This window comes from Apium graveolens, chromosome 10 (genome assembly GCF_009905375.1).
Source record: "Apium graveolens cultivar Ventura chromosome 10, ASM990537v1, whole genome shotgun sequence".
NCBI classification, from domain to species: domain Eukaryota; kingdom Viridiplantae; phylum Streptophyta; class Magnoliopsida; order Apiales; family Apiaceae; genus Apium; species Apium graveolens.
Genome location: NC_133656.1, coordinates 212087854 through 212115700, shown reverse-complemented (window position 1 = coordinate 212115700; position 27847 = coordinate 212087854). Strand labels below are relative to the sequence as shown.

At 36.1% G+C, this 27847-nt stretch overlaps 2 protein-coding genes across 3 annotated transcripts; one reads left to right on the top strand and one right to left on the bottom strand.

Annotated features, from left to right (window-relative positions):
* Positions 1-1171: 1171 nt before the first annotated feature.
* Positions 1172-27615, top strand: LOC141691758 (uncharacterized). The gene is made up of 18 exons (XM_074496516.1): positions 1172-1556; positions 10092-10232; positions 10568-10777; positions 10879-10931; positions 11210-11275; positions 11442-11522; positions 11629-11648; positions 11762-11892; positions 12391-12466; positions 13160-13214; positions 13572-13641; positions 15354-15446; positions 15562-15648; positions 15761-15869; positions 16047-16096; positions 16215-16307; positions 16425-16535; positions 27343-27615. Exons 1-18 carry the CDS (start codon positions 1371-1373, stop codon positions 27400-27402), a joined length of 1692 nt encoding a protein of 563 aa, XP_074352617.1. The 5' UTR covers positions 1172-1370; the 3' UTR covers positions 27403-27615.
* On the bottom strand, positions 22162-26695 carry LOC141688883 (uncharacterized). 2 transcript variants are annotated; one of them, XM_074493012.1, is made up of 5 exons: positions 26008-26695; positions 23805-25213; positions 23146-23667; positions 22673-23038; positions 22162-22587 (listed from the first exon to the last, which is right to left on the bottom strand). In XM_074493012.1, the coding sequence occupies exons 2-5, from the start codon at positions 24678-24680 to the stop codon at positions 22291-22293; spliced, it is 2061 nt and encodes a 686-aa protein (XP_074349113.1). In that variant the 5' UTR covers positions 24681-25213; positions 26008-26695; the 3' UTR covers positions 22162-22290. The 2 variants fall into 2 exon arrangements, with proteins under 2 accessions (XP_074349113.1, XP_074349114.1); XM_074493013.1 differs by having other exon boundaries at positions 23805-25105.
* Positions 27616-27847: the final 232 nt, after the last annotated feature.

Sequence of the window (27847 nt, the reverse complement as noted above, 5' to 3'; positions counted from 1 at the left end):
GTGCGTTTTATCTTAATTCTCGAGCCGTTATAATTCCATTTTTAATGAGACTTATCGTTTCGGAAAAATCGTTTTATTATCTAGCACCTTCATTTTTTACAAATTTTCAGAAAATATCATTTAAGGGGTTACTATTATCGAAAACAAAAAAAAATCAAATTTTCAAAAAATAAAAAAATGAAACTATATGTAACTATTCAAAATTTTGAAAATAAAACAATATATATATATATGAATATTATCAAAAATATAATTTTTTTTGTAAATAAACTATATATAAATATTATCAATTTTTTTAGTAAAATAATTAAAAAATATATTTTTTATAGTTGAATGTCGAAATATTTAAAAAAATGTTCGAAGATTAGGATGGAAAATCTGTTAGACTTCAATGATCAAAATATAATTAAATATGTCAAATTATTTTTTTACCACCGACAGAATGGATGTAAAGTGTGGCGTTCAAAAAATTCTCTAATATAAAGTGTAATTATTGAAATTATTAATATTAAAATGATAATGATCCAAAAAAAATGCTCGGTGCAACTAAGCCTTTGATTTATGACCTGCATGTATATATCGAATTACAACTAATTCTAGAAATGTTTGTTACAACATTGATGTTCTAACTCAAATTTAAACTCCCTTTTTGCATTTTTGTAAATTTGAACTTTATTTAAAATATTATTTTATTACTTTTTATAAAAAAATTGTTTCAAATAATTGTACACTTCTTTATTCAACACAAATTTAAAATCAAATTTTTCTATATTCTGATTGATTTATTAATTTTAATGTTGATTTTTCTTCCCGTACATACTATTAAAATGCATTAATGTGGAAAAGAAAGAAAAAACATACGCCCTCCCTCCCATTGATTTTGAGACGTCTACTATTTGCACGCATTTCGACATTTCTATAAAATATAATTTATAATATTTTTTATTTTATTTATTTTTTGAATAAAAATTTAAATATAGAACTTTTATACAGAAAAAAAAATTAAAAATATAACGAAGGCCTGCCAAAAAATGATGTAGCATAGAGAGTAATATACTGGAATTTCTAATAGAATTTCACAAAAGAAAATTAAACAGGAGATGATGGAGTAAACAAAATGACTCATAGTTGGTGATGTGACAGAGACAGGAAATAATAGTGACATCTGGCGGTCATACTCCCTGGGGTCAAACGTGATGAACAAGTAGCTCCTGCTCTACTAGTCTCAGAGTAGTGGAAATAGCTGTGAAATGTGTACTAGGCACTATACAGGCATTATACATACAGGTGTGTATATAAATTGAATCAAACTCTGTCCAATAGTAATACTTTGCCTTGTTTGAATTGATAAAATTAAGAGAGAGAGAGAGATGGGAGAGAGATCAGAACTGAGGGAGATACAGAAGCTGGAAGGTCACAAAGGCAAGGTATGGAGCGTAGTCTGGAACCCTGTCGCCGGAACCGACGGCACACCGGCGATTTTGGCTTCTTGCGGCAGCGACAACACCGTTCGTATCTGGAAGCAATATCCTGCCATTTCTGCTTTCGAGTGTTTGGTGCCTCTCTCTCTCTCTCTCCCTCTCTACCCTAACTTTTCTCTGTCTCTGTTCACACACACATTATGATGAAGGAGGAGGATGAAAAACCGTATGTATTTACTAATATTACTAGAGAACACACACACATAGATATATTATAATAAAATATCTAACATACATTTTCTCCTCCTCTCAGAAATTGTTTCCTATAAGTTGTACCTTATGTTCACCGGAACCTACAAACAGAATGTGACTGTGTTTGTGTGTGTATTATGATGAAGATATTATAGAACTGTAATCTGCGGTTATATCATTATTATTCGTTACAGTGTGTGTGAGAGAGAGAGAGAGAATTCTATTTGATTTTGTTTCTGTAAATTGTTGTTAGAATCGCAATGTAATTAATTTAGACTGTTTGCTTTTATCTGAACAGTTATTACTATAGTTTTCTATATATAAGAATTAATCTGACACATGTTTCATATACGTTGAACTTATTTTCACCGTAGATTACAAACAGATGTGTGACTGTGTGTTTGTGTGTGTGTTAGACTGTTAGTGTGCATATTATGATGAAGATTTCGAAGAAATGTAATCTGCGCGCGGTTATTTCATTATTCGTTATATTATCTCTCTCTGTGTGTGTTTGTAACATTACTATTTGATTTCGTTTCTGTAAATTGTTGTATGCTTTGTTAGAAACTCAATATTATTCATGCTTTTACAACAATTATTAGTATAGTTTTCTATTAAAATTGATTGGACGCATGTTTTATGTCTGATTTCTCTTTTGTTGGAGCTCGCCGAGACAGAGTAACAAAAATAAGCTAAAGTACTTGTAATATCCGTATTTTTATTTTAATTATTATCTATTTAATATTTGTATTAGTTAGAAATAGATTAGAATTAGTAATAATAGTAATTTTTAATACAATTTGATTTGGAATAGAATTAGTAATTATATTATTAATTAGATTAGGGATAGGATTCTATTAATTGTGGGCTTGTGGGCCTATAAATATATATATATACAAGTTATGTCCTATTCTATGTCTTTTTAATTGGAGCCGCTCTTAGAGGCTAGGGTTTGAGAAGACAAGAAGATCTTAGAAGTTTATTCTTGTGTTATTCGATTGATCAAGGTACGAGAATCGATCTTTTCTTCTTCATAATCATATCATGTTCATCTTCTTATTTGTTTGTGCTGAAATTCGTATGTGATAAAATCAGCATCTCGTATCTGTTGTAAAATCCATAACTTATTCGTTTGTACACGGAATTCATTGATTCTTGATTTTCTGGAAAGCTTGTTTCGATACCTACAACTTCCATGTTTACATATTTTGTGGAATCAGCCTCTAACTATGTGCAAATATCCATTCTTTGTGACCCTTCAGATTTATGACGTGAACAGTTTTTCATACCTTCTAAAATTCGTTATAAATCGATCTTATGTCGGAAAATTACTCATGATATCAATCTGGAAAGCTTATGAAATTCTCTTTCATTATATGGTATACCCATTATATATTTAAATCTTTTAAATTGCCTAAATTGCCTTACAAATATTCTGGTCTGTTTATACTTATCAGCATAGTTGTTTCATGTTCAAAAATTCATATCTTCTTCATTATTCGTCATAAAATTATGATCTTTATAAATTATGAAACCTCTGAGAATTCTCTTTCATTGTCTAGTTATAGTCGAAGTGAGATCAGATTGTCTTTATTGTCTAAATTTGCCTTCTTTGTAATCTGTTCCTGAATAATTTCTGCTGTGATACCTGAACTTCAAAAATTCATAACTAATTCGTTATCAGTGCGTTTTTGATGAATCTTATCATTTTGGAATCCTTGTTAAATCTACTTTATTTCTCCAGTTGACCATTATTTCAAATCCTTAACTTATCTGCTGTTAAAATTCGAATTAGTATAAGTTGTTCACTTTCAATCGTATTTCAACAATCCGATTTAATGGTCCATCAGATGAGGTACGGATTTCGTCCCCTTTCTTTCAGTGCTACTCCTTTTATTATTAAATATATCTGATTCTTTCCCTTCATATTTTTATTCATTCCGTTCTTATTCGTTTGATCTCTGAAAATTATTTTAAATCTGTTCTGGAAGTTTTAAATATTTAATCTTGCGAGCTTTAAAATTATGTTTGTTAAATATCTGTTTAGAATATTTGAAATATCTGCTGCAAGTGATTCTTAAAATTGTGAAAATTATTTTATTTGAACCCTTAGAGTGAAATAGGGTATACCGAGTTAACCAGCTGTAGGGGTACTACAGCCATGTCATTGCGGCACCATTGGCATGACACTTCCATGGCAGTGTGATTGGTCATGGCGTATCCTTTTGATAGCTCAGGAGGAGAGCTTTGGCCATTGTGATATTTGTTTCAGGATACGTGGGTGCACCCAGAGTTTGATTTGTGATTTGATTCGACAGTGACGTTGTATATGCCGTACTCGTTAACTGGTTTGTTGCACACATTAGGTACCCTATGATGTGTGTATTTGTTATTTGTTTTGCTCTCGGTATGAAATATCTTAGCCCTCGTTGTTTCAGCCTGTTTTATTTAAACTTGCTGTTTTATATTAAACTGTCAAATGTTCATCTTGTTTTATGTTTTATAAATTTATTCCAATCCGTACTGGGCATTTGGCTCATGCCGTATTCTTCTTCTGGCAGGTACTTAGGGGGACTTTTGGGGCTGTGTGATGGAGAGCTACCCTTTATTTCGTTTTTAGGATTTCAGACTTCTATCATTATTTAGACTTAATTTCTTATTAGAGATTTCAGCATTTATATTTTTGGTTTAGATATTTTGAAGATTTAATATTATTTTTTTTTGAGATTTTAGACTGTTTAATTATTGTTAGAAATATATTAGTGCTCTGTTTGCAGGTTTTGGATTTTAAGTAATATTTCCCTTCTATTTTAAGAAGGGGGTGTTACAGAGATGGTATCAGAGCTTAGGTTCTTTCTTGTAGAAAACCTACTTAGGTTGACCTGTGAGTTTGGGTAGATGATAGGATGGGTGTTCCATTTAATTTCGTTTCATTATGCTCTTTATCGTTTCATTTTGCTTTGCAAGAATTGAAGGAGCAGTTGCAGGAGTTGTTGAATAGGGGATTTATCAGACCAAGTGTGTCTCCATGGGGCGCTCCTGTGTTGTTTGTGAAGAAGAAGGATGGTTCTATGAGATTGTGCATTGACTATAGGGAGTTGAATAAGGTGACTGTTAGAAACAGGTATCCTTTGCCACGCATTGATGACTTGTTTGATCAGTTATAAGGGGCGAAGTACTTTTCGAAGATAGATTTGAGATCTGGTTACCATCAGTTACGAGTTAGGGAGGAAGACGTTTCGAAGACTGCATTTCGCACTCGTTATGGTCATTATGAGTTTCTCGTGATGTCCTTTGGGTTGACGAATGCACCAGCGGTATTTATGGATTTGATGAATCGGGTCTTTCATGATTATCTGGATAAATTCGTGGTGGTCTTCATCGATGATATCTTGATATACTCTAGGAGCAGAGAGGAGCATGAGGAGCATTTACGTACTGTACTTGAAATTTTGAGGAAGAGGAAGTTGTTTGCGAAATTTTCCAAGTGTGAATTCTGGTTGGAGGAAGTGGCATTCTTGGGGCATGTTGTATCTGGTAGGGGCATTGAGTTGGATCCTGCGAAAGTCGAGGCTATTACTAATTGGCCCAGACCTAGCAATGTGACGGAGGTGAGGAGTTTCTTGGGTTTGGCAGGCTACTATAGGCGTTTTGTGGAAGGTTTCTCTTCCATAGCTTTACCATTGACTCAGCTAATGAGGAAGGGAATTAAGTTCGAGTGGAATGATGATCGTGAGAAGAGCTTTCAAGAGTTAAAGAAGAGGTTGGTGTCAGCTCCAATACTTGTGTTGCCATCAGGGAGTGGAGGTTTTCAGGTGTATAGTGATGCTTCTAAGAGAGGATTGGGGTGTGTTCTTATGCAACATGGGAAAGTGATTTCTTACGCTTCTAGGCAGCTTAAACCATATGAGGTGAATTATCCTACCCATGACTTGGAGTTAGCAGCAGTGGTCTTTGCTTTGAAGATCTGGAGACACTATCTTTATGGAGAGACTTGTGACATCTTTACTGATCACAAGAGTCTCAAATACATCTTTACTCAGAAGGAGCTTAACATGAGGCAGCGGAGGTGGCTTGAACTTCTTAAGGATTATGATGCAAATATTCAGTACCATCCGGGGAAGGCGAATGTAGTGGCAGACGCTCTTAGTAGGAAGAACTTGGGGAGTGTTGCATCTCTCATTACTCAGCCGCACCTTATTTCAGATTTGGAGCGCTTGGGTGTTGAGTTGTATGTTAGAGGATCAAGTGGTAGTATTGCAAATTTGAAAGTGGAATCGAATCTTGTTTCAAGGGTTAAGGAAGCTCAGAAGAGTGATACAGGTTTGGAAGCTATTAGATCCGAGGTGGCAGGTGGAAAACAAACACAATTTCATTTCGATGATGAGGGTGTGATGTGGTTGGGTAGTAAATTGTGCGTGCCCGCAGACCCGACGATTCGTGAGGAAATTTTGAAGGAGGCTCATAGTTCTTCATTTTTTATTCATCCAGGTTCCACCAAGATGTATAGGGATTTGAAGAAGCACTTTTGGTGGAGTGGAATGAAGGGAGATATAGCAGAATTTGTGGGAAAATGTCTTACATGTCAACAAGTGAAGATAGACCATCAGAGGCCTAGTGGATTGTTGCAACAGCTAGATATACCAGTTTGGAAGTGGGAAAACATTACTATGGATTTTGTAACTCATTTGCCGAGGACTTTCAAGAAGAATGATGTTATATGGGTGGTGGTTGATAGACTCACTAAGTCCGCTCACTTCTTGCCTATTAAAGAGACTACTCCTGTTCATGAGTTGGCAGAGATTTTGCAGCGAGATATTGTTAGACTTCATGGTGTGCCGGTGTCGATAGTTTCTGACAGGGATACGAGATTTACATCGCGTTTTTGGAAGGGATTCCAGCAAGCTTGGGGTACGAGGCTTAATTTCAGTACAGCTTATCATCCGCAGACCGATGGACAGTCAGAGAGGACGATTCAGACATTGGAGGATATGTTGAGGGCTTGCGCGTTAGAGTGGACAGGTGATTGGGATAAATATTTGTATCTTGTTGAGTTTGCGTACAATAATAGTTGGCCCGCGAGTATTGGTATGCCACCATTTGAGGCTTTGTATGGTAGGAGGTGTAGGGCACCATCTTGTTGGGATGAGGTTGGTGAGAGAGTCATCGAAGGGCCGGAGTTAGTTAGAATTACTAATGAGAAGGTAGAGAAAGTTAAAGAAAGTCTGAAGGAAGCTCGATCTCGTCAAAAGAGTTACGCGGACCAACATAGGAAGTTTGGGGGATTTGAGCCAGGTGATCATGTGTTCTTAAAGGTGTCGCCTTGTAAGGGTGTGAAGCGTTTTGGTATGAAGGGAAAGCTTAGTCCGAGATATGTTGGCCCTTTTGACGTTATGGAGAAAGTAGGGGAAGTATCTTATAGAGTTGCGTTGCCACCACAACTATCTCATGTGCATAATGTGTTTCATGTGTCGGTTTTGAGGGGCTACAAATATCATCCATTACATGTAGTTCAGTATCCATTACATAAGATTAAAGAGGATCTTTCTTGTGAGGAGGAAGCTGAGGCTATCTTAGCTCGAGAGGAGCGAGTTTTGAGGAAGAACACCATTCCGTTTGTGAAAGTTTTGTGGAAAAATCATTCGGAAAGAGAGGCTACTTGGGAATTAGAAGAATCTATTCGTGAGAAATATCCGCATTTGTTCGATTCAGGTACGAGTTTTAGTTTCGTTCGATTCCGGGGACGGAATCCTTTTTAAGGGGGTATATATGTAATATCCGTATTTTTATTTTAATTATTATCTATTTAATATTTGTATTAGTTAGAAATAGATTAGAATTAGTAATAATAGTAATTTTTAATACAATTTGATTTGGAATAGAATTAGTAATTATATTATTAATTAGATTAGGGATAGGATTCTATTAATTGTGGGCTTGTGGGCCTATAAATATATATATATACAAGTTATGTCCTATTCTATGTCTTTTTAATTGGAGCCGCTCTTAGAGGCTAGGGTTTGAGAAGACAAGAAGATCTTAGAAGTTTATTCTTGTGTTATTCGATTGATCAAGGTACGAGAATCGATCTTTTCTTCTTCATAATCATATCATGTTCATCTTCTTATTTGTTTGTGCTGAAATTCGTATGTGATAAAATCAGCATCTCGTATCTGTTGTAAAATCCATAACTTATTCGTTTGTACACGGAATTCATTGATTCTTGATTTTCTGGAAAGCTTGTTTCGATACCTACAACTTCCATGTTTACATATTTTGTGGAATCAGCCTCTAACTATGTGCAAATATCCATTCTTTGTGACCCTTCAGATTTATGACGTGAACAGTTTTTCATACCTTCTAAAATTCGTTATAAATCGATCTTATGTCGGAAAATTACTCATGATATCAATCTGGAAAGCTTATGAAATTCTCTTTCATTATATGGTATACCCATTATATATTTAAATCTTTTAAATTGCCTAAATTGCCTTACAAATATTCTGGTCTGTTTATACTTATCAGCATAGTTGTTTCATGTTCAAAAATTCATATCTTCTTCATTATTCGTCATAAAATTATGATCTTTATAAATTATGAAACCTCTGAGAATTCTCTTTCATTGTCTAGTTATAGTCGAAGTGAGATCAGATTGTCTTTATTGTCTAAATTTGCCTTCTTTGTAATCTGTTCCTGAATAATTTCTGCTGTGATACCTGAACTTCAAAAATTCATAACTAATTCGTTATCAGTGCGTTTTTGATGAATCTTATCATTTTGGAATCCTTGTTAAATCTACTTTATTTCTCCAGTTGACCATTATTTCAAATCCTTAACTTATCTGCTGTTAAAATTCGAATTAGTATAAGTTGTTCACTTTCAATCGTATTTCAACAATCCGATTTAATGGTCCATCAGATGAGGTACGGATTTCGTCCCCTTTCTTTCAGTGCTACTCCTTTTATTATTAAATATATCTGATTCTTTCCCTTCATATTTTTATTCATTCCGTTCTTATTCGTTTGATCTCTGAAAATTATTTTAAATCTGTTCTGGAAGTTTTAAATATTTAATCTTGCGAGCTTTAAAATTATGTTTGTTAAATATCTGTTTAGAATATTTGAAATATCTGCTGCAAGTGATTCTTAAAATTGTGAAAATTATTTTATTTGAACCCTTAGAGTGAAATAGGGTATACCGAGTTAACCAGCTGTAGGGGTACTACAGCCATGTCATTGCGGCACCATTGGCATGACACTTCCATGGCAGTGTGATTGGTCATGGCGTATCCTTTTGATAGCTCAGGAGGAGAGCTTTGGCCATTGTGATATTTGTTTCAGGATACGTGGGTGCACCCAGAGTTTGATTTGTGATTTGATTCGACAGTGACGTTGTATATGCCGTACTCGTTAACTGGTTTGTTGCACACATTAGGTACCCTATGATGTGTGTATTTGTTATTTGTTTTGCTCTCGGTATGAAATATCTTAGCCCTCGTTGTTTCAGCCTGTTTTATTTAAACTTGCTGTTTTATATTAAACTGTCAAATGTTCATCTTGTTTTATGTTTTATAAATTTATTCCAATCCGTACTGGGCATTTGGCTCATGCCGTATTCTTCTTCTGGCAGGTACTTAGGGGGACTTTTGGGGCTGTGTGATGGAGAGCTACCCTTTATTTCGTTTTTAGGATTTCAGACTTCTATCATTATTTAGACTTAATTTCTTATTAGAGATTTCAGCATTTATATTTTTGGTTTAGATATTTTGAAGATTTAATATTATTTTTTTTTGAGATTTTAGACTGTTTAATTATTGTTAGAAATATATTAGTGCTCTGTTTGCAGGTTTTGGATTTTAAGTAATATTTCCCTTCTATTTTAAGAAGGGGGTGTTACAGTACTGGCCCCAGATTTATTGATCATCCTGATATATGTCTGTTCGTTTTCACTGTGTACTGCTATTTTTAGTTTTTGTTAAACAATCGTAATTTTTAAGTGATTTTGTTTGTGTTGATATGCCTACCCTGTGAGTGACTATATCTAGTAGTGATATAACATAGGGGCATTATTCTATAACTTTACGTTGCATACATATAGTACATATAGTTAAGTGCTAGTTCAAGAACATTGACGTGGAAGTTATTATGTGGCCAGGTGGAGTGTGTATCATATTTTTTGATGCGTATCTGGGAGCAATTTTGAAATAATTTGTTCTGATTTGTTTTCTGAAATTCACTTATTCAAAAATCATACCACATCCTGCAATTTTATTTCCCATTGTTATTACATAAAGGAACACATTTCGATCTATTTTTCTCACAATAGTGAAGAATTGTATTCCAAAAATACTTAACAGCATGATGTTATAATTTTCACAAAACTTCATGCATGTGTATACTTATGTCCATGCTTGTGCAGGCAACTATTAGAGGAGCTCAAACTGGAACTGTTAGATCATGTTCCTGGTCACCAGAGGGTGATTTGTTGGCAATTGCAAACTATGATGGCACCACTTCTTTATGGGACATGAATAACTTTAAGCATTTATACGACTTAAAGGTATTATAGCGGCAACTTCATTGTCACAATAGCCAGTTATGTACTCTATTTTTATTACTTTGTACTTCATTTTGGGAGGACTACTAATTCCATCCTCTCCCTAAGTAATCTAATAGAAATGAACTAAAAGGTGATTGAAATTTTAGTCGAAGGGATAACTCAGAGACCAAAGACAGCATGAATATGAGAAAATAAGATCATAATCTGGGTATTGTAATCCCATGAAACAGACATGGCCTTAAGGATCATCTTCTTATGTACCTTGTGACATTTATATATGAACTTTCTGCACAGTGTCGCTGTTGGGAAATCTAATTGTTTATGCATATATACAGGGTCACAAGGCGGAAGTTGTAAGTGTGTCTTGGAATATATCTGGCCATCTTGCCACTTGCAGCAGCAATTCTGTTTGGATCTGGGGACTTTATGAATCTGAAAAATATAAACCCGTTGGGAAGTTCATACACGAAGAAGATGTCGAAATGGTCCAATGGCACCCATTCAAAGATATTTTGTTTTCATGTGGCTGCGATGAAATTATTAAGGTATAAATGATATGAACTATTTTTTTTACAGCTTGTGCTGCTTTTGTTGAACTGAATGTAATAGTACTAAGAATTTGAAAATTTTGCATGCCTATCTGCAGGTTTGGAGAAGATTTAGTGACTACAACGAATGGAGTTTTGCTGAAGATTTGAAGTACAATCTGAAACCCTTCTCTATTTAATTATAAGTTTGCACATTATATCTTCATTTAGAAATTAGTTTTTGAGAACAAAGGTAGGGGGGATGAGGCCTTGCCACTAGGCTAGCCCTGATTCCACAAAACTGAAACAATATTGCCGACTAACTTTATATTCTAGTCTGAATACCACAGATAGATCCATAAATAAGTTACAACACTTAAATTTAGATAATTTTCCTGTCTATTGCACTTATAATCTGGTCTTGTAAAGCTGTACCATCCCTTTCTGCAGTGGACACATGTCTAAAGTCTGCTCCATGTCTTTTAATGCCACTGGAGACAAAATGGTTACTTCTAGGTACAGATCTTGTTGCTTCCTTATACTATGCTTTTAGAATGTTTATACTAGTACTGTGTGTTTTCCTGCTCTGTTTATGGTACTGAAAAGGATAATTTACATATGAGTTGCTTATATAATGATATAATAGTTGTCTTGGGTTGAATGGCACTTGTTACCTCTGCAGTGCTGATCTTTCCATAAAGGTATGGGCTGAAGAGAGGATGCAGTCTGGTGGTGACCATGAACGTGGTGGCTATCAACCTTGGTAATGAACTTGCTTATTCACAGTGTTGAGTTTTATATTTTTGACAAATAATCTCCTAGTGATTTGACTTCTAGGGTTCCTTTACATGGTGATTGTCCATGACCAGTGATAATGTTAAGTTTATGTGTACATATAGTTATTACTTGGGGAATGATTGTGTTCTAATTTTCCAGCTATAGATTCTATTTCTTATAAAATCTATGCTAGTACTTTAACATGTTCAATTTTTTTTTGTAAAGATGAAATCATTGTGCCACAATATCCAATTCATAGACAATTCTACTCAAATCAGTTAAGCCTTAATGAAAAACGAGGTCAGCGAGCAATACTAGTCATTTGCTGTAATACGACCCTATCTTACACCATGCTTGTGAGATTCCTTTTGAGCAAAAAAAATCAAATAATCAGTCCATGTCATTTTACTTTCCGTTTCCTACTTTTTGCTCCATCCTTATTCATCAATACTTTTTAATGAGAGCATGTAGAAGTCTACATTTGAAGTGTTAAAAAAACCTCATCCCTATTAATTATCTTCATCTTCCATGTTGGTGCTGCATGAAATTTCCAATAAATGCCTTTGTTTAATGTTCCATCCTCTTTTGTCTACTTGTCCATCCATTAGCATAGGTATATCAACTAATTTTTATTTTTTTTTACATTTTTGGCTTCTTAATACAGCCAATTCATCAAACCTTAAAGTCATTTAATCATGGCTAGTGGCTACCTTTGTATTTGTAGAATTTTACAACAATTAGGTATACATCAGTCTATTACCTGTTTTAGAAAGCATGTATTAGTCCAATGCCTGATGTCGTCTTGCATTATCAATTATAGAGCATTGCTGTTGTAATTTGCTCTTGTTGTGCAGTACTTTTTTAAACATCCAAATGATAATTGCTTCCCACCTACTCTCCTAGCTTGGTTTAAAGTAACTGGAGAGAGGGGTGAGACTCATGATTTTACCTAGGTTCAAGAGAAGAGAACAGATTAGGGAGATAGGTTAGATAATATAGAGGAAGGACCAGAAAAGGCAAAAGTTCAATGGAGTATCCTTAGTTGAAGTACTATACGTTCTACATTATCTTCTGCCTAGAGAATATTGCAAAACATATCGGACAACATAGTGCAGGACATATAGTACTCCATTTAACAGTACTTCACACGGAATTAAACCAACCTACCTATATATATGTATCAAATATAGGATTTAGAAAATGGTAGACAGAATCGAAAAAACAATTAGAGAGAGAAAAGCTAATGGCAGCTTCTATAGAGAGAAACAAATAGTGAATCTACTCCATTTATTCATATTTAAATTAATAAAACTCACACTTACATTTTACTATTTATAGAACTAGTCTACTAGCCTTGATCACTTATGCTAGAGTTCACCAACTTGATTGTTATCCAACTAAACATTCATCTCTATTCTTGAAGTTACATTCTCCACTTATTAGACATCATCACACAAGTTAATAATCTGAAAATGGATACTTCAAAATTGCTACTTTTTATTTGAAGAAGCCCTAAGCACTCAGTATTTAATTAAAGGTAGATAAAACCTATGTCTGGGAGCATCACAACTTAGGTAATTCTGACGGTACCAATGCTGATGAAAGTGTGTTTGGGTTTTTCAGGAAACACTCTATATGGCTATCATAAGCAAACAATTTTCTCAGTTCATTGGTCAAGGTACTGGATCCTAATAAACTACTTCGTCCAGTTAAACTTTTGATTTTATCGTTCAAACTATGTTCTGGCATGCATTTTTTGACAAAAAGATAATACTCTTATGACTAACATATAATATTAATTTACATTTCCGAACTAAAGATTTGAGTAATATAAAAAATCTAGTTTTGAAATATGAAATTAGTAACAAAAGAAAAGGAGTGCACGCTTTTAGTGTACTGTAATTTTGTAACTGCCGCCTAGTAGGATGAATTTTTGTCAACTGCACTTGCCATTTGGATAACATTAAATGTAAATGTCCATTTCTTTTTAAATTCCTATATTGATATTGCCATCTTCCACATGCAACAATTACAGCGAAGGAATAATTGCTAGTGGTGCAGCCGATGGTGTAATTTGTTTATTTAAAGAGAATAAAGATGGTTTGGTATGTTTATATTTCTTTTTAATTCTCCTTGCATGTTCTTTTGTTAAGAATGGTTTGGCACACTACACGTCTTTTGAATTCTACTCAAGGTGTTCTTTTGTCCTTTCCTTCCTATTGTAAGGTATAGTAGCAATGATATGCCTTTTTCTTCTTTTACATTGTGATAAAGTGTTTCCCCTTTGCTTGCATTACAGAAGCAAGTTTTACTTCTAAAGGTGAGTTCATGTCTCAGTGCATTCCTTCTGAAGCAGTGATTTTGTAGATATTTTGGTTCAATACTGTCAGACTGCATAACTGCGGTTGTACGTTGACAGATACTTCTGATATCTACCCTTTCCTCCAACAGGCACACACACACAAACACAAAAGAAAAAAAGGAGAATAGAAAAAATATAAATCAACTTTATAATTTAGTTGCTTGCTTGTAGCACCGCCACCATAAAAAACTTTTGCCCCTGCTGATTTTTATGTATTTTTGGCTACATTCTCCAATCTCGGGTTCATGCATGGCTTTTCTCAACAGAAAGGTGCTACTCTGCTAATTCGTAGTGAACCTCCTTTGACGCATTTAGTTTTTATGTTTATAAACCATTTCCTAATAGAGTTAACGATAATTTTTTCTCTGCTCACAAGCCATATGAAATAGAATTTTTGTTAATGGCTCATGTGTTTTGTTATGACAAGCCAGTGCTGTGGTCTTTCATGAATTGCTTCTGATCCTTTTTTCTTTAATTCAAATGGAGTTTAATAGTCCTATCGACCTAAGTAATAAAATGGGATTGTGATTTAATTCTTAAAAGACATTACCATCAAGTTGTCTAAGTGTCAATCTTCCTACTAAATATGTAGTGGAAACAATTTTAAAAGCCTCAATTAAGTTTTGTAGTAAAACGGAGGTTAAGCAGAGTTATAAAATTAGATACGCAGATGCCAAAACTCAGAATAGTTACAAAATTAGATAAGCAGATGCCAAAACTCAAATAATAAAAACAAGTCAGTAAATTTACAGTGCAGGAAGAGTAAATGGAATGAATATTGATTAATGGGAGAAACTGATAAAGGAATGGACTAAATGAATGAGAGAAACTGATAAAGGAACCGACTTCTCTTGTAAAATGTTAAGAATGAAGCTTATGTATAAATTTGCATGAAATGACTCAAGCTTCATTCATCATCCCTAAAGAAATCTAGATGATAGATTAACAGTGTTGAAGATTACAAACTCATAGTCTGAGTAAAAATATTTGTTAGATATCACATAAGCTAGTTGAAATTTAGTCCTTCCTGTAGGCTGTAAGTGAACTCGATCCACACAATGATCCAGTCTTTTTTTACAAATTACAAAAATTTTCAAATAGACTGAACATGTGTTTTTAACATTTCTGGTCATTATTAAAAATTTAACAGTGGTATACTAAATTGAATAGCAGAGTTTGTATGATTCTTGACTTTAGTCCTAGTGTCGGCGCAGGCTGTTTAAAAACTTGTTAAGCAAAAAAGTTTAACATCTGTCTGTTCTGCTAGTCAAGTGTGATTATCTGAGGAAAGCTGGAAGTGGTTTCTGTGTTCTCTGTTACTCATACAAGGGCCATACAAACTAGTCATTTAAAAAGATGATCTACTAAATTGTCTGCTTCTAGAAGATAATGGTTAACATGTTTACTTTCACTTAACTGACTTTTAGTGACAATGGATCTTTAATGTCTTTTTAGTCACTGGAAAGAAGAGGAGCTGTGTATGAATTGCTTTTGACAAAGGAGAAGGCTCATGAAACAAAAATAAACTCGGTGCAGTGGGCACCCAAGGTGATCATCCATCAAATAGATGATCTTCTCATGTTTTTGCTTCTGAAAGAAAATTGTTAACATGTTTGCTCTTATTCAACTGACTTTTGGTAACTTGTTGTCTTTTTGGTCACAGGAAAGTAGCGATGCTATGTATGAGTTGTTTTTGAAAAAGGAGAAAGCTCATGAAACGGATGTAAACTTGGTGCACCAGAGCCCCAAGGTGATTATCCACCAAAGAGATTATCTGCTCAAGTTTTTGCTAGATAATTGTTGACTTTTTTGCTCTCGTTTAACTGACTTTTAGTAACAGAGGATCTTTACTGTCTTTTTAGTTACTGGAAACAAACAAAGTTATGGACAAATTTCTTTTGACAAAGGAGAAGGCTAATGAAACGGTGGTAACAGCAGTGCAGTGGACCTCCAAGGTAAACTCCCAAGAAGGTGATTATTTGAGGAAAGCTAGAAGTGGTTACTGTGTTCTCTGTTAATCATACAAGGGCCATACATACTGGTCCATTATAGAGATGCTGAAGTTTTTGCTTCTGAACGATGACTGTTAACATGTTTGCTCTTAGTCAACTGGCCTTTAGTAACAAAGGATCTTTAATGTCTTTTTAGTCGCAGGAAAGAAGAGGAGCTATGAAAACTTGGTGGAGTGGGCCCCCAAGGTGATCATCCATTAAAGAGATGATCTACTCAAGTTTTTATATCTAAAAGATGATTCTTAACATGTTTGCTCTCATTCAACTGACCTTTTGTAAGAATGGATCTTTACTGTCTTTTCAGTCTCAGGAAAGAAGTGAAACTATGCCTGAATTTCTTTTGACAAAGAAGAAAGCTCATGAAATGGATGTGAAGTCGGTGCAGCAGGTTCCCAAGGTGACCATCCATCAAAGAGATGATCTGCTGATGTTTCTGCTTCTAAAAGATAATTGTTAACTGGTCTCCTCTCATTAACTGACTTTCTGTAATAATGGATCCTTGCTGTCTTTTCAGTTGCAGGAAAAATGCAATGATATGTGTACATTGCTTATGCCAAAGGAGAAAGCTAAAGAAAAGGAGAAGGCTAATGAAACGGAGGTAACCGCAATGCAGTGTGCCCCAGAGGTGAGCCACCGCAACCCCCCCCCCTAAAAAAAATGTGCTCCTTGTCGTTGTTTGAATTCCGATTAGTATAATTATCTCCATATTACATCATTGCACATTTTACCGGCAAAATTACATGAGCTGTCTTCTATATGTTGCTCATGCCTAGGAGTCATACTTCCCCTGTATTGAAGATTTCCAAGCTAGTATACTTCATCGGTGCAGATCGATGTGTTTATTAAAGCTTGCAGTGTTCCTCTATTCGTAATGATAGTGCATTTTCACTTTTCTAAACCAAATAGGTAGAAATTCCAATGCTTAACCTTTTTTTTCCTCCGGAGGTGACAGATAGATATGGGGTTGCTATGATTGAAATTCTTGTTCTGTGAATGACTAATTAAAGTTTATCTCTTAAGACAAAAAAACACTTGACAGCCAATTCAAGATTTGAATTAGTTTGACTTTAAAGTTATATTTTTACAAATAAGATACTATGCTGGCTCCAGGAAAGGTTGATCCAAGTGTAGGAATACTTGGTCTCCGATGGTTTAGTTACCTTGTGGATTAGGCGGGGTTAAGTTAATTTTGATAACTTTCCCCAAGCCGTTAAAAAGGAAAACTTTGGTCGCGAGGATCCCGGCTCCTTTCAATTGGGGTCCAAAATCTCCTTTGAAGTATCTTTCATATATGTCTGTATCTTCTTTTCAGCAGAATGGGCTGCTTGCCTCAGCAAGTGATGATGGAACTGTCAAGATATGAAAGTTGACTACTCGCCGGTGACATATGTGTAGTAAATACGCCATACATTCAAATGTTGTGCAGTATCAGCAGATGTAATCTGCAAATTTCCGCAGTGATAGATTTCAATGCAACTGATAGGAAAGTGTTTTTGCAATCTAATGGTTAAACATGAAGGTTATATACCTGTTATTTTGTCACAATAGACAGAATGAGAGCAGCATGTATAGTGCATTTGTGAATTTGATTTAGTCATGGTAACAAAAACCAGTGTGTTTTGATTTCTAATGTGTTTCTTCAATGTTGCGAGTGATTTGATATATTAGTAGAAAATAAGGGGAGTGTTTTGAGTAGTCCAGGAGTTGGCACCACAATCAAGGGTATTGTTGAAAAATTGGAGCAATATGCCTGACCTTTCCAAAATCCAGAACCTTCTTGTTCCGAAGAATTGTAAGATCTCGGACACATTATTCATGTACTACCCCCACCAAGTAAACGTGTCTCCCTCCGTGAATAGACAGGGCCAGGATGGACAGACCCAATTAATTGTTGGCTGAGGCCGACAACGGTGAACGATGGGACGATCCTCTAGAATGCATATCAAATAAATGGGGAGGGTCTGTAGCAACTGTTTGCTATTAACAGGTTGTTAACAAACAGTTTAACAGCCGTTGGATGGGGATTAACGGGTGAGATTGTATCCGGACCGCGGAAATTTTCAGCGGTTGGTGTGGACGGACCGCGGAAAATTTCCGCGGTTGGGTACTATCCCCTTATCCCCAGCATCCCAACAGCAGCTCATTTCACCATAAAAATCACCAAAATTTTCAAGAAAAATTCTACTCTCTCCAAGTTTACATTTTAGGCGATTTTGGGGCATTTTCATCAAGAAATTCAAGTAGTTTTGTCAATTGAAGGTATATTTCTTGTCTTAAATTTCACATTTTCATGGCGGATAAATTATTTGCTCGTATGTTTCGTCATAAACGTCAAAATGAAAAAAAAGAGTCTATTGATCATAGCTTACATCTTGATGATTTAAATACTAGTGAAGAACCTAAAACCCCTGTATATGTTGAAGATGATGATTTTGTAGATAGAAATGAGGAATTTATTAATTTAGATGAGGATTTGGTTGATGTTGAAGATGAAAATGATGAAAATGAGGTTGCAAACGAGGTTGAAAATGATAGTGATAATGTTGAGGGTGAGGAGGAAGATGAAGATGATAATGTAGAGGATGCAAATTTGTATGAAAATGTTGATGGGGGGAGTTCCATATTTGAATCAAATTTTTCAAAGTGTGGATGAGGCCGGTCATTTTTTTAGGGCTTATGCTTTACGAATGGATTTGCTATTAAAATTCAAGCTAGTCATCGTAATAAAGACAACGAGATATATGGTCGTTTATATGTTTGTAGGCTTTATGGAAAAAGTGTCGTCGCCGAGAGTAGTCAAAATAAACGGCGTAGAGAGGTTCTTCCTAAAAGCGAGTGCAAGGTGAGGATGTATGTCAATTATCAAAAGAAAAAACGTCACTGGGAGGTAACTAGCCTTGAATTGGTACACAACTACGGTCTTGTTTCCCCTAGTAAGATGAATTTGGTACAACGAGAAAGACATGTCAACACCGCGACCCGTAGTTTGATTAAAACGCTTTATGGTTCGGGGGTTCGTAATTGTCAAGTGATGAATGTGATTGGTAACATTCATAAAGGTAATGAGAAAGTTGGTTTCAATGTTCAACATGTTAGGAATGTGTTAAGAGACGAGAGGAAGAAAAGGTTTGAGATTAGTGACGCCCAAGCGGGGTTGGACTTGTTGCATAGGTTGAATGAAGAAAGTGGTTCTAAATATTTTATTAGGACCGAAGTCGATGAAGAGAATCGCTTGAAGTGTCTAGTATGGATTGATCCGAGATGTATAATGGCTTACCAAAATTTTGGCGATGTTATGGCTTTTGATACCACTTATCGGACAATTAGGTATGCAATGCCATTTGTTCCATTTACCGGAGTCAATCATCATTATCAATCGGTAATTTTCGGGTTTGCATTGATGCGAGATGAACATGCGTCGACTTTTAAGTGGATTCATCGTACTTGGCTTGAAGGTGTGGGGAATAATCCTCCATTGACTATAATCACGAATCAAGATCAAGTCATGGCAAGCGCTATTGCGGTTGTACTCCCGAATACTACCCATTTATTGTGTTCTTGGCACATTAGTAAAAAATTCCCGGAGAAATTAGCTCATTATTATTCGGCTTTTCCGGAATTCAAGACGGACTTCAACAATTGCATTTATAAATCTCTCACCGAATGTGTTTTTGAAGCTAAATGGGCGTCGTTTGTGGAAAAGTATCACTTGCAAGATCATAAATGGTTAAATGGGTTATATGAGTTGAAGCACAAGTGGATTCCTGCATATACTAGAAACAAATTTTCGGCGTTTCAAAATAGTACATCGAGGAGTTAGGGGATGAATTCTTTCTTTGATAAGTATGTGAGTTCGGCAACGGGTTTGAAGGAATTCATTGAAAATACCCAAAAAGCATTGGCAAGGCAATTCATGAGGGAGAAGGAAGAAGATTATGTCACCATTAATCTAAAACGTCCCATGAAATTGCATACCACATTGGAGTATCATGCTTCTTGTATCTACACTAAGGAAATGTTTAGAAGATTTCAAGATGAATTGGTTGAGTCTTCAAAATACTTTGTTGAAAAAGACCGACGAGCTAGTGAAGAAGGGGAGAGAATGGGGGATATTTATACGTACTATAGTTGTTATAGGCCCATGTCCGAGCCTACGGGAAGAAATGTTTATTTTTTGGCATTCGAGAAAGCAAGCTCTTTGGGAATGTGTACGTGTAGAATGCTTGAACATTCGGGGCTACCTTGTAGACACCTATTGGCGGTCTTCACTAAGAAACGGGTTTCGGAAATTCCCCCGTATTACATAAACCGGAGGTGGACAATGCATGCCAATAGAGTTGATGGTGTGTTGCCTTACAATTTGGATGTTTGACAAAGTCATGAGATGACCTCAACCGATCGATTTAATAGCATGACAATGTTAACCATGAGTTTTTGTCAAAGTAGCATTGCATCCAAGGAACGGTATGATTATGTCGTTGGAGTGATGAATCGAGAAATACCAATTCTCGAAAGAATGAGCGTTGATGGAATTAAATCTTACGAAAGCAATTCGCAAGCTCCAAATGCAAGTGCTAATGAAGAAACAATTCTTGACCCTATTATGTCCCAAACTAAAGGGAGGAAGAAGGACGTTCGTTTCAAAAGTCCAATAGAATCGATTGGTAAAAAGGAGAAGCCGCCAAGAAGGTGCACTTATTGTCAAATGGAAGTCATGATAAAAGGAAGTGTGCTAGTAGACTAGAAGATCTTAAAAATATTCAAGAATCGCAATATAATTAGTGGTGTACCATTTTGTAACCGAATGTTGTAATCTTTAAATGTATTTGAATTTTAAGTGTTTAACATTGCTTTCTTTTTTGTTATGTTTTATTGTCATATAATTGCCAATTATTGTCATATAATTGTGTTTTATTGTGATAGGTAACATGACTAGCGAGTATAGTGGTGACAACAACCCGATGAGGAGGCTTATAGGGCCAAAAATTGGATCGAGGCATGCAATTGGATGGAGGGTACTGAACCGTGGAGATTGGTGAACTCTCATCCGAATCCGTACTTCCTTCCGATCTTGAATTTGGGCAATAACACGCCCGATGGAAAATGGAAAAAATCCGGATGGAATGGCGGTAAGCTTGTTAAATGTGATCGGATTGCCGATATTGTAAACTTGAGGCCTCGTGAGGGTTGTAATATGGACCAAATACGCATCGAATATGTGAAGGGTTGGGTTTCACACCTAACGGGAGGGACGGAGAGGGAACGCGGAATATATTTTGCAAGATTTCGTCTCTACGATGGCTCGAATACGATTCCCGTTACCATTTGGAACGACTCCAACCCTTACCCTTGGAACTTACGGAAGGCCATATCTGTGATGGTTGTGTACTTGTTCTCTACCATATTGCATGCTTCGTGGATACTACGCAAGGAGTTGCTCAACACCGGTTATCCGGTGGTCTTTCTAATATACTAGGTATTTTTGGTTAGGACCAATATATTTCATAAAATTTAGTGGATTGTATTGATCGTGTAATTTTCATTCGAATCTATGTATTTTCATTGAATTTTATATGAATTTATATGAATTTTCTATGAATTAAAGTATGAAATTTGAGATTGAAAGTGTACCTAAAAATTTGAGATTAAAAATTAAAATTTACAAGTCGAACTATACATTACAAATTGTTATGAAATGTATTGAAAAGTTTTTTTCAATATTTGGACAAACGTTGACTTTTGTTGACTTTTTAAAGGAATTTTCAATTTAACGTAAAAAATGAAAAAAAAAATTGAAAATCACTCATTACCATATTTTAAGACTTTTGAGAGTGGTTTGGATTAGTGGAAGTTAGTTTAGGACTAACTTCCAAAAATTAAGCAATTTCAACAGAAGATTATTTTGCATACTCTGTTTCCCCTATCTTTTGCTCTGTTTTCAGGGGCAAAAAAACAAACTGATGGACTGCAGAAATTTTCCGCGGTGGGGCTGTAGACGGATCGCGGAAATTTTCCGCGGTTGGGGCCATTGATTTTTTTTTTTACAGATTGAAAACAGAGCAGCCAGAAAATTCACAACCAAATTCACAACCAAAATTCACAACCAAATTCCACCAAAATCCCAACACCTACAACACAACAATCCACCAAAATCCACAACAACCCAAAATGCTCAAAAATAACAAAAATCCAACAAAATTAAACAACGTCAAACCAAACAAACCAAATAAACCAAATAAAACCCGACAACATAAAATGAAATTCAGCTACATAATTCAACAACCTAAAATCAAATGAAATCCAACTACATAATCCGACAACCTAAAATGAAATGCAATCCAACTACATAATCCGACAAACTAAAATCAAATGAAATTCAACTACGAAGCTTCGTGACGCCTACGCATACGAATCCCGGGAATCCCCCTTGCTTTCCCTAATTGAAGCTCCCTGGCTATCCGATACCTAAAGGTATCCACCTCCTCCTGCGACCAATTTGGTACCTCAGCTAAGTCATATCCTTGTGTGAAGTAGTCCATGTACTTCATCACATAAACACCACAATCATTAGAGTTTCGTTGCTTTGGCCTGGACGGTAGAGCTAGGACCTCGGCTGAAGTAGGGTCACGCCCCTCGACTGGGTGTACCATATGCAATAGCCTCGGCAACAACCATGACTGCAATGAAATTATGATCCGAGAATGAATAAATTATACAATTGGTAAGGACTATATAGAAGACAGTAATAGTAGAGGAACATACCACCACTCGTATATCCTCACGATAATTCGGCTCGTCATTCATTGAATCTATGATAAGACCTTCAAATCGTCTAGTACCGAACATGAACAAAACCCAATGCACATCTCCGACACAACATGGGATGAATATGTAGTCCGCCTCGAGAACAGAAGGACCAACAGTAGCACTGGAAAAACCGGTAAAGCTACGTAATGCTTTATTACATGCCCTCTGCAATGTATCTCCACCGACCCTCGATGTTTTTCTGATTTTCTTCACATGTCCTTTCCCAAGAACCATGAAGTAGGGATCCATGAAATAATAGACGGGTTTCCTCTCCCATATACCTCTAGTGTGAATCTCCTCCTCCCGAGTCCTTAGCAATCCCTGAAAGTATATATGAATGCATTAAGTAAAATAAATGTAACAAGTAAAATTAATGTAACAAGTAAAATAAATGCAAAAACTAAAATATATTAGACAACGAACAATACCATATAAGTGTATATGATCCTGTCATCAACCCATGTTCCTGGAGCCAGACTTTGTATAGCTGATACATGGACGTGATAGTCCTGAACACTAAGACCACCAGGATTCCTCGGCGCCATCCCAAAGCCCCATCCCCAATCTGAATATATAGCATTCTTCTTTGTCATGCTGAGACTCTTAGTGATACTCCACTTCTCCTCTTTCATCATGCGGGATGCAAGCTTCGCGGGCCTACTAGATGAGGCAATAGCCTGGGGTGGCTGAGACACATACTGGGATGGCTGTGTCATGTCAACGACATCCTGGGCAGGAATGGCTGGAATGTCAAAGTCGTCAGCCAAAGGTGCAATGAAATCTGATTTTATGTTCTGAAATGTGGGAGGTCTGTAGGCGGGTCCTTTGATCTTCTTCATCAACCGAGAGAATGGTGTGAGGAAGGTAGCAGAAATCCTCTCAAACTCCTCCACAAACTCAGGAGGAACCCTAGCGTCCAGCTGCTTCAACATATTAAGCCCGGCAACCATCTACAAACAAAAACAAGCAAACATTTTTTCATTAATTCCACAAAGATATCATATCATCAAGATGAAATACGTGTGAATGCAAATTTTGTAGTGTGTGGGGGTGTAATGTGAAATATGCATATTTGTAAAACACTTACAACTTCATAGCCCTCGAGGCTATCATACAACTCCCTCGTCTTGTACTGTTGTTGAGGCTGTGGATTGGGCTTCCCTATGCGCATACGAGATATATCAGCATACCACGCCATGTAATCAGCCTCCGAAGCTATGTCTACCGAGTCATCAACAAGGCCATCCAAATCTGAACAGAACCTGGCCCATTTGCCAATATCAATAAACCACTGCACCAGCCAATCCTCCCCTGCAAACGTGGCATCCTTAGCCCCCCTGTAACCAACTATGTTCACCGGTGCCCGTGGAATCTGGGTACTAGAACCAAACTGTCTCGACACCCTGTCTGGATGCTGCCACTCGACCACGTCGTAACATACAAGGGGAACTCGACCGCACCCAGCTAACTGTGCCTGTATCATCTCGCTGTCCATAACATCCTCGAACCTAGCATACGGCCTCCAGACCACCTCATCACCAGCAACACCATCAAACTCACCCCTATAGAACGGTAAGCTGTGGTGAGGGCCTGACATCCTGCGCTTCTTCGAAACCCCGACATGAGTATCACTAGCATAGGCCCATCCCTCAGCAACCGGATAATCCTCCTGACCGGGAGATCGTAAAGGCACGCCAATACGAGGAAATCTCTCGTAAGACCAAACCTGTAACACCCAGACACAACAAGCAATGCTCTTGCTGCCCTTCCTTGCAGCAATCTCCAAACCCCGGTATATATGAGCTAACACAGCTGCACCCCAAGCATAATAAGGAATCTCCCGCATATTAATCAATGGGTGCATATACCGAACATGAACAAAAGAGCGGTTGATGCAGGGGAAGAGGATACAACCCATAATGAATAGCAGATACGCCTTGGTATGTACAACCGTGGCCCTCATATTGTTCTTCTCAGGCTTCTGTGCACCATATCTCTCAAACAACTACCCCAGCTTGATGTTATTCCGATACAAAGCCTCCTTCACCTCCTCCTCGGTCAAAGGCTCAAACCAATTATTAGCAAAATACGCCGCCTTGTTCTCTATCACCCCACAAGTCAGCGCATCCCCCTGAACTGGCACCCCTAAAATAAACCCTACATCCTCCAATATAACAGTCATCTCCCTCTGCCTCGTGAAGAAAATGTTGGTCTCGGGTCTCCAACGCTCTACCAAAGCAGATATCAACCGAGTGTCAGTAGCCAAGACAACAACAGGGTCTGCAAAAATCCCAAACCCAAGCATGTGTAGCAATTTCCGTTGTGGTCTCCTTAACTTCCACAAGTGCAATGACTTGTTCCCCGAATAGCTCTGCAACTCATCTCTCCCTGCACCATCCCAAACATCCTCACTGACGTGATACCGATTATCCCAAATAATATTATGAGCGTTAGGACCCGACAACATATTCCCGAAATCATCAAAATTATCCATACCTGTTAATATTGCCAACAAAATTCATCAATCACCACAATAAAAACACCACAACATACACAATAAAAACAATCACCACATATATAATCACCTAAATTAACCCTAATTTCATAAATTATAAATTCTTAATATAATTAGAATTTAACACTAATTTTATCAATAAATTCTATTTTTACACTAAATAATTCGAAATTAACACTAATTCAGTTCGAATTTCACACTATTTTTTCATTAAATTCGAATTTCACACTATTTTTTTCATTAAATTCGAAATTAACTAAATTAATTCAAAAATATTTCAATTTTACCAAATTATGCAAATTCGATTTTACCAAATTTATGCACCAATTTAATTCACTAATTAAATTCAATTTTAACCACTAATTTATCATAAATATAATTCGAATTTAAATTTTCATTAAATATATCCTAAAAACGAATTAAACTAATCGAAATTAAATTTTAATTAAATAAATCCTAAAAAATGAATTAAACTAATCGAAATCAACACTAATTTATCCTAAAAATCTATTAAATTAATCCTAAAAATGATTTAAATTAAACTAATCGAATTAAACTAAACACTAATTTAAACTAAAACTAAATATTTTCCTAAAAATTTTAAAAATTCGAATTTAATCATACTATATTTCATATGAAAATTCATTAAAAGGATTCATACATTAATTAATCCTAAAAATTTGAATTGCATACATAAAATCAGATCTACACTAAGAAAAAAGCATAAATTTATATCAATAAAACTGTAAATAACATAAAGAAATCGATTATATACCTTAATTACGGAAAAGGAGAATGATTTTGCTGATTGTTGTGGGTGTTTTGCTTCTGTTGGAGGTGTTGCTGCTGCTGTGTATATACTGCTGCGGTGTGTGACTGTGTTTTGTGTTTGTGTTTTGCTAAGAGTCTGTGTTTGCTCGGGAGTAGGTATACAAAAAACGAGCCCAACCGCGAAAATTTTCCGCGGTCCGTGTCTAAGGATATTTCCGTAATTACACCGGACCGCGGAAACCGTAAATTACACCGGACCGCTGAAATTTTCCGCAATCCCTCTTATGCAGATTTAGTTTCCACCCGTTAGATCCACCATCCAACGGTGGAAAGAGTGTTTGTTGTATACCGGTCTACAACAAACGTTTGTTGTAGACCGGCCCCCCAAATAAATTATCGCCCCCAAGAGAAAGAGGTTGGGATAGGTTGGGATATCCAGTAACCTATACGATGTTATGGATTTATACAGCAAAATCGATTTCTGCCATAGTCGACCCCTTGGAAACTAACTAATTCTTCCTTCAAATAGCAGTTGGTGAAAGCCATTTTAAATCAACACTTAATAGTACCACAATGAGTAATTATGTGTTAGTGAGTAATTAGACTTGGATTTTGAAAGTGACATACTTGGTCCGATTTTGAGTTCTTCCGTCATTTCTCTTCTACTTGGGTTTCTCAATCTTCTAGCTAGTTTGAAGTTTCATCGCTAGAATATTAAAAAATAAAAAAACAATCAGTTTTGCATTAACGTTCTTGAAAGTTTAAAATTATATTCCCATAATCACTTTATTATATTCCTGTATTATCAACAATAATATGATAATATTACCATACATATACATAGGTTGCTATGGCTTAAGATAAGAATATATGTAATAATATAAAGAGAGTGAACAAGTTAATAAAAGGACTAAACTTAACACCTGTTGTCTATTGTTGTAAGAAGCGTAGGATTATTAGCAGGACTTGTGGTAGAACGTTGTTGCATTAAAGCTGCCCTAGCTGAGAGTATAGTGTTGTTCACCAGTGATCCATCAAATGCAGTGCAATCTATCCAATCTTTAAGTAGATCTTCCTGACCCCATGTATCCGGTATCCAAACCCGACCCGCCATCTCTAACCGATGTTTCTTCAGTCTCTCCCTTCCACTCTCCTCCTCCGTCACCACGCTGTCGCCACCTACCACCGTAGTAATATCCGTCGGAGTTGCGAGTAATGCAGCTTCTTGTTCTGCTGCAGTACTACTAGACTTTGAAGTTTCATTAGTACTACTCTCAACAACCTCGCTATCGTTATCGTAAATCTTCTTTAATGATGATTCTTCTTGTTGTTCCTGCAGCTTCTCCGGTTGGATTTCATGATCACCACTATCATCTTTGGAAGGAGATTTCTTGGGTGAATGATCTGACATGCTTGTAGGAGTCGCCATTCTAGTAGATGGTAATGTCATGTATAACTTATCTAAGAATGAAAATGTATATCAAACCAAGACAGTACAGCTATACCTCTACGTGTATTGTTGTTAAAAATCTTGTTTGTTGTCCAAGTTGTGGTGAAGAGAGGATGGAGGGGAATGTAGGTAGCTAGGTTAGGAGAATAGTAGTAGAATACAAGAGAGGAAGTAAAATAAGAAAGAAAAGAATATGTGGAGTGTAGAGAATGAATGGGAAGGGTGTATAGTGTATATAATATTGAAAAAGGGAGAGAAAAATGAATGGGATGATAGTTAACACGTCAAGAATACAAGGTGTTGCGCTTTTTTGAATGGTAAGTGACAAGAGTACGTGTCTTTTGTAAGATGGGGGCTCCTCTAATCTAATGTGTGGTGTCTCTTTTCTTTTCCT

Coding starts and splice junctions, on each gene's coding strand:
- LOC141688883 (XM_074493012.1), bottom strand. CDS start 24,680: ATGAGGGCCACGGTTGTACATACCAAGGCGTATCTGCTATTCATTATG. Junction 23,039..23,145: donor GGATCATATACACTTATATG/GTATTGTTCGTT, acceptor ATATACTTTCAG/GGATTGCTAAGGACTCGGGA. Junction 22,588..22,672: donor GTGAGGATATACGAGTGGTG/GTATGTTCCTCT, acceptor ATTTCATTGCAG/TCATGGTTGTTGCCGAGGCT.
- LOC141691758 (XM_074496516.1), top strand. CDS start 1,371: ATGGGAGAGAGATCAGAACTGAGGGAGATACAGAAGCTGGAAGGTCAC. Junction 1,557..10,091: donor TTTCTGCTTTCGAGTGTTTG/GTGCCTCTCTCT, acceptor ATGCTTGTGCAG/GCAACTATTAGAGGAGCTCA. Junction 10,233..10,567: donor AGCATTTATACGACTTAAAG/GTATTATAGCGG, acceptor GCATATATACAG/GGTCACAAGGCGGAAGTTGT.